The following is a 7,822-nucleotide window of genomic DNA, read 5'->3' as shown; positions in this document are numbered from 1 at the left end:
GAAACCCCGCACATGTAGCAAAGTGTTTGCGATATCGTTTGCGAGCAAACGAGATAATCATTGATTTAACTACTTATCAATTATCGATTACTACTACTTGTTGAACAGAAAAATTGATATTAATCGTAGATAAGAAAATACCGATGTAATTGCTGTGGTAAGTTTCATCCTTTTTTAAAATAATATAGCACATCATACAACAATATTCGTAATTTGAATCAGTACGATGATAACTGCTTCTAAAATTTTTGATTGGTCACCTGCATTAAAGAATTTTTTGTATAATTTTTATATATTAAAAATACAAAGAAATACACGTATAAATGCATATACATCTACATATATTTTTAGAAAACTTTATCTTAATCAAAATTAAATTTTATAATAATGTGATATCACACATTCAACTTTTATCTTCAAGTTTTTGATCGGTTATTAACTGTTAACTCAATGAAAAAACAATTCTGGAATCGAGCAAATTATATCTATGAAGTTTGTCACTGTAATACGTACTATTAAAAAACTATATTTATTATTAAAATAATTTTATACAAAACAAAAATATAGATAGAATATATTAAATATATTATATACGTATGTACAATGCGTATACAAATATAATTTATCTATGTTACCGTAAAAAAATGATAAGAACAACATGAATAACAAAAATTATCTCGATAAGAAGTAATTACGATTGCTCAAATCGATAAGTGGCTTTTTCAGAAACACTGCACATTTTTTCGCCGATATATTTCTTCTTCGGAAATTTGTAAACACGGTTTAGTTATTTAGTTTATACTTCGTCAGTAATAAAACATGACTGTAAAGTGTGACTGTAAAGTGTTCTTCAAAAGATTCCAGCGCAGAAAGACCAGTGTTGCATCACTTCGGCCAGCACCTCTTGTTAGAAACAACAATAGCAAATAACAATAACTCGACGAGAAGAGCAGCCCAGATGATCTATTGACTATTCGCGGATCCTGCACTTCCTTCTAGTATATAAATTTCAAAGCAAGGGTGCCTTCAGCATAGACGTATATCTTTGCCGTCAATGTAAACACCAAGCCAACGTCATCGGCCGCATTGACAGTTCCTCGCGATCTATATAAATGTCGGAACCACTGAAAAAGGTAGTAGTCGCTCGCGGAATTCGATCGGCCATCCTTCAGCGACTCGCTCCGATAACGATAATTGAACCGAACCGTCTTCGTCGCAATTTTCGTTCCGCGAACGACTCTTTCGTAAAATAAAATAAAATTTGTCGCGCAAGTACATACGCGTTTCCAAGGACAGACGAAGTTCAACGGACGATTTTCCGAAGTGGAAACTTGGCTAATTGAAGCGTGGTATTATTAATACTGAAATACTCTCTTTCGAAAGACTCTTACGTGAATTTAAAAATAGTGACAAAAATAACAAGGTGAGTTGGCTTCCGCTTTTTAACACACAGCTACATGTTATTTTTATGTTTGCGATGAATAGCTTTCTTCATTATGTTTGACTCTTTCCCTCTTTCTCTTCCGAGACCTCCTGTTTCACATAATTTCTTTCAAGTCTCATTGTTCGCGTTCTAAGTTTGCATTATATGTGTGTTCCACACACGTATCGTCCGTGCACAAAGCTTACTTCTTTTCGCGCCACTCTGTACGCATTAAGAGGCGTCAAAGGATTTCGAAATGCGAGCGAACTACCGCGGTGACCTTCACCCACGCGTCTTCTCATCTCGCGTCATGGACATATTCCGCCCGTGGCATTCTGGCGATGAAAATCGCGCTCATTTCTCTTGAAAGCTCATTTCTTTTATCCTCTTTTCCTTCCTCCTTTCCTTTTTCCCTCGTTTCCTACCCGCGAGCACGGTCGAGGTTTACGAAACCGCGCACGCAGTCGCCCACGCGGACTCAAAAAATCGATGCGCGCACGTTCTCGCGTGCCTCGCGGACACGCATGCGGCATTGCAGTTCTATTAACCCTTCGAATATATCTTCACGTTAATTGAAACAATTTTAGATGGCCGACCGTATAGCAATTTGTTTAAAATGTTACGTCGTGTGGCCTCGCGCATTCGGAACTGCGCGTGTGCGTGTGTGTCACACACGTTCGCAGGCCGCGTAAGCGGATCGTGGAAAGGGAAGTTCGACGCATGCTTCCTTCCTTAATGTCTCGAGGGGTTTTGATCCACGAGGGGTTCAAATTTTCGCGACGCTCAGTGCCTCGTGTCAGATTCTCGCGGATCGCTTCGGCAATAGTGTGAATGCAAGTCGCGAGTGATTGTTAAAATTTCCATCCTCGTAATCTTACAGCCGAATTTCACGTCGTGAGTATCGGATTGAAATTTTCTTCTGTGGATTGAAATATGTTTTATCGTAGCGATTTTATCGTCGACTTTTGCCTTAACTCCGTAATTCTAATTATTTCATAATCGCTCGATTATAATTCATCGTAAAACATGATCAACATCCCAATCAACATCAAGTAGATTGAATTTAGATTTTGCGTCGATCGCTTAAATACATTTATCTCGGAATCTGTGTTAATTTCAATTCCTTTCATCGTAATGGCGCGTAATTGACAAATTCTATTTAAATCACAATCAATTTTGTATAAAATTTAAATTATGCACGCGCGCGTTAATTACATTTTTAAGTTGTGAAAAATGTATTGAGTTATATATATTTTATTTTATTCAAATAGTTTTTATAGAGCTTTTAATAAGTTTAAAATTTTTTGTTTTGAGATTAAATTTTCTTTTGTTTCCATGTTAGCAGTAAAGTAATCTTTTATAATTTATTTTCTATTATAATTTATATTATTAATTTTGTGTAAATAATTACCATCACTTTTTTCACGGTTTACGGTCAAAACACTGTAAATCCAAGTGTGTTATTTCTACACTCATAAAAATGACACATTTGACTGAAGCTCGTTTTACATGTTTCGTTGCATGTTAAATTACATTATTTACACGTAATTTAACTCGTTTAATTGTATTAAATTAAAAGTTAATACGTTCAATCGTGTTGAATGATGTGATTTAAAACGGCAAGAAATGTGAAAGAAGATCGAGTTTCAGTTAAAATAACATACTTGGGGATTTGCAGTGAACATCTTCCATATTTAATTACTTCTGATTTTGCCTTATTTATTACAAAATATATCGATTAAAATATTTTTAATAAAAGAATTTTATATTTTCTTCAGCTAAGTGGACTGTTTTATCTATATCGATTGTGTTTTACTGATTTCACTATTTTATAAAATATGTAAAAATAATTAAAAATAATTGAGCGATTAAATGATTTTCTTATTACATAAAGAGATTGAATTTTCGAACGTATACTATATTTTATTACATAAGATATAAAGTATAAGTTTAAGAATACAAATTGGAACAATTTAATTTTAATTTAATATAAATATAATTTTGCAAAATTTATAGTATATTTTAAATTGTGATGTATGCAATTAAACCTTATTTTGTTAATTGTTAATTCTTGTTAGTTAATCAATTTAACCTAAACAAGAATAAATTAAATAAAAGTATATAGTATATAAGGATTTTGTGCGAAAAAAAGGATTACGAATTTCTCTTGTGTTCTCAAAATTATTATATTTCGAATAAAATTTATTAGTGAGAAATGTGTCATAAACAACATGTACGCGTTAGTGAAAACGTGTCATTGTTTGAAAGCTATTATCTTTCAAATAGATTGATTTAATCGGCCAGAGAAAGGATGCAAACTGACGTATTATTTTGATCGATTATCTGTTCGCGATTCGCCTGTCGCGTAAGCCGTGATAAATCGAAGTCTTGTTCTGAGCCAAGTTGATAAGGGGAGCGACCGTCAATGGGAGGCACACGTTGAAGGGCATCTCTGTGTCACTGTAATAGATCGACAACGAAGACCGCGAGAAAGTAAAGACCGAGACAGGCAGCACCGAGAAACCGTTTCGTAGATTTATTTGTTTTGGCATTGTCGGACGCATGCATTTGCAAGCTGCAAACGGTGGCAATCGACGCAAATGAATCGTTATTCCGTGCTATGGGCGTTCGTTATCGATTTCGAGTTATCAGTTGATCGTGCGCTTTCCATTTCGTTGACCCGTAATTACTGATGCGGTGCAGCGAATCAAAAGAAGAAATCGCACAGGGGACAGAAATTATATCGAGATTTTCTTCAAATATTTTCTTACATTCGTTTTACCCTGCTATAAAAATTCCTTTCTATATTTTTCAATCATTTTCCTTTCTGTCTTTCTTTATAATTTTCTCTTGTTTTTTGCAAAACATAGTTTGACAAATGATAATATATACACAATTATATCTAAATTATATTTAAATTATAATATTTAAATTGTATTTAAATTATACAATATTATAATTATATTATAATTATATTTAAATTTGTCAAAGTTTATTCTTTTCTTTTGATTTTATATAAATCTAAATAAATTATAATATAGAAAAAAATTAAAATTGAATTATTTGTGCTAAGTATATAAAACATTGATATTTATAATATTGTGGTTAAGAGCATCTAAATATCTAAAATATCAAGTATTTAAGAAAGTAGGAAATAGTTTTTGTTTTTCTTCTTTAATTTAAATTGGGCTTAATATCATCAAAGAAATTTAATCTTTTATTTAAATGTTTAAATATTTAATATTAATGTTTATAGACCATTATTATAAGTAGCTGCTTTAAAATTTTATTTTTAGGTTAAAATTGATTTTAGATTCATCAGTAAAAGAATAATTTTTTAATAAGATTTTATATATTAAGAGAACAATAATTATTGTTTAAAAAAATTTAAATTTTGAAAAAATTAAAGCTGTTAGATTTATCATCTTTCATGGCATCGATCTTCGACAAATTCAAATGCGTAGAACTCTATTTTATTAAAATTCAAACTGTAAATCAAAATTAAACTAAATATTCTTGAAATAGTTCTAGTAAAAGCTTCTAGTAAGCTTAAATAATAACATTTCCTTTTTCGATTAAGATATTTTTTCACATTATTCTATTACATTATTTCACGTTATCGCGTAGATATATGCGAGACGTGCGTATCTGACATCAGTAAACATGGAATACATCTTTGATAGATTCTCTTAAAAACTTTTTCTTATTAAATTACTTGCTTCTTGGATCTCATAGAAAATATTGACCATCAAAGTACCGATATTACATCAACGAACCAAGTGCGTGATTTGTTTAGAATTAATTAATATATCTATAAATATTCCAAATTTCTCAAAAAATATTAAAAAGAGAAAGAAACTAAAGATATCGATATAATCCGTTTAGTTTTAAGAACACATTACATAATTGCATTGGTTTCTTTATTTTTATTATCACAAATAGAAACTTTTTTGTAAAAATAATGCTTCTACCTTCTACCAATAAATGACAAAAAATTGGTATTTTAACAACAAATTGTATTATACATCGCTATTATTTTCTCAGATAATTCTTACGAAAAATTGCTCGTAAATTTACTTACTACATTGCCAATAAATCTCTAAACTTGCAAGACGTTGAACTGCATGAAGATTGAAAATTTTGGGAATGTGGCCAAATAATCACTCGAAAATTTGCGTGTCGCAAAACGCAGTCATATTACTATTTATAAATCTGTAAAGAGGAAAGAGTGTGGATGGGAATGAGACTGCTAATATTCTTTGTGCATCTGATGTACGAACATACTTATTCACAAACATAAGAAAATCTTTAAACATAGATTCCAATAGTATCTTATCTTATTTTTAGGGCTTTCCTGGAGATAGTTCAGGTGACTTGAAAGGTGAATTATGTGAGCATGACCGGCCACTATAATTAATTAAAGTGTAAAAGAGTCGTACATACTGCAGACATTTGATCCATTTCTGACTCATTGCTGGCAAATGTTCGTAGAATTTTCTGCGAAGTACTTCCATGCGTGGCCTTAATTGCCCTTAGTTCTCGTTATCACTCCGTGAGACCTTCCAATCAATACCGAATCACATGTTGTCTTCCAAAAATTGCAACTTACGCAATATTGGAGAGGCTATTTTATTACGCGCCATGCCATGCCTAAATGATATAATTATACAACCCGTAGAACGTATACATATACATCGGAATAAATTGTTAATGTATATTTATTGTCTTTTTTTTACAATTGTTATCGTCTAGCTGTTTAATCACCTTATAACTTGACTATTCATGCGAGAACAAAATGGCTTGCGCAATGTGCAAGAATAGTTGAAAAGTAAATAAAACATTGCTAGAAAAATGTGTTTTTCAGACAAGGCAAGATGGAGAATCGTTTTCAGGGCAAAGCACCGGAAGACGATGTAATTGGGCAATTACAGCAAAATAATAAGAGACCCTCAATGTCTCTAAATATGGGCGGATTATGGGATGTAGTTCCACGATTGGATCATTACAGGTATACTTTATTAAGTTAATTAAAGTACACTTCAGAGTGTATCACGTTAATTACTATCAAATTAATTACATACGTACACTGTTTTCAATTGTCACGTTAAGCTTTGTTGCGTAAAATTGGTTTAAAGAAGAAAAAAAAACTCTTAATTGTTACAAAATTTGCTATATAAAATTTATCATATTTCGGTCTATCGGCCCATTTACATCGATGCGATTACATAACGATGTTTTCCACGTTTTGTTCGTTTAAGCATTATATTGGAAAATTATTAATCTTTTTTCGCACGTTCACGTTACACGTTCTCGATATAAAAAAAGCAGTAACATTTTTTGTACGTATATCCGAAAAGGAATTATTCAGTTTGGCGAATACGCGACTGGCTAAAATAATAGTTTTATCGTTACAATATCACTAATCTCTTTTATAGATTAAGTCGTCGCGCGAAAAGGCCATCTCTGAGCACTTTGCATGAAGGAAATCTTATAAAGGTAAGGAAACTTATATATTACAGTATACTTTAGAAGATTATAGTATCGAAACTTCAGACATTAATTTAAAAATTTGATAATATATCATTTTATTTTAAATAAAATATGATATATTTAAATATAAAACACAGAGTTAATTAATAGATATTAAATTAGCGAAACTGAGGCAGGTAAATAAAATTAAGAAATTTTTAATACACCTATATACTATCTGTTGTTTATAAATTGTTTAGAATATATAATACATATATGTGACACACACGTGAAAAATTGAATTTTATTTGCTACACCACATACACATATGTAAAGAGAGACTTAATGATTCCATCCGATAAATATAACGATTAATATCTAGTTACGACTGGATAAATATATCAATAAATACTCGACGCAAGTTTTCATGGAATACTATCAATTTTTACTTTAAAGTGAGGATACAGATATTCTGACTTTTATAATCTCAATAATATTTTTCAATGGAATATCGGCTTATCAGTTGAATGTACTTAAATAGTCATTGATGTTTTTTTATTTCAAGAACGTATTTAGAATTTTATTACACTTTTAAAACGTTTATTCTTATTGGTAATTATTAAATAAGCAGTATTGTAAAAATTACACAATTTTGCCGTCTTCTTCTAAAATAATACTAAAATTTAATTTGTTTATTTATCCACAATCAAATTCTTAATTAAAATCATATATATGATGATTCCTAGGTCAAGTTCACCACCAGATGCCCATTTTTAAACCCTAAATTCTTGTATTAAACATTTTTTTCAAGAACGTCATCCGTTCAAGTTATTTCGGGATACCCATCTTTCTGGTACACCCTGTATATATATGTGTATATATGTATATATGTATATATATATATATATATATATATATATATATATATAT

General features: G+C 30.8%; 1 protein-coding gene across 1 annotated transcript in view; it reads left to right on the top strand.

Moving 5' to 3' along the window:
- Positions 1-1,068: 1,068 nt before the first annotated feature.
- Positions 1,069-7,822, top strand: part of LOC112459497 (bumetanide-sensitive sodium-(potassium)-chloride cotransporter) — a 15,086-nt gene continuing 8,332 nt past the window's right edge. The window contains exons 1-3 of the mRNA XM_025023610.1: positions 1,069-1,423; positions 6,288-6,431; positions 6,859-6,941. Of these exons, the coding sequence (XP_024879378.1) occupies positions 6,298-6,431; positions 6,859-6,941 (217 nt within the window). The 5' untranslated portion in view covers positions 1,069-1,423; positions 6,288-6,297. The remainder of the gene's footprint in view (positions 1,424-6,287; positions 6,432-6,858; positions 6,942-7,822) is intronic.

This window comes from Temnothorax curvispinosus, unplaced genomic scaffold, assembly GCF_003070985.1.
Source record: "Temnothorax curvispinosus isolate PA1 unplaced genomic scaffold, ASM307098v1 QBEX01009885.1, whole genome shotgun sequence".
Taxonomy (NCBI): domain Eukaryota; kingdom Metazoa; phylum Arthropoda; class Insecta; order Hymenoptera; family Formicidae; genus Temnothorax; species Temnothorax curvispinosus.
Note: the sequence above shows the minus strand (reverse complement) of the source record. Positions and strands in the feature narration are given on the sequence as shown.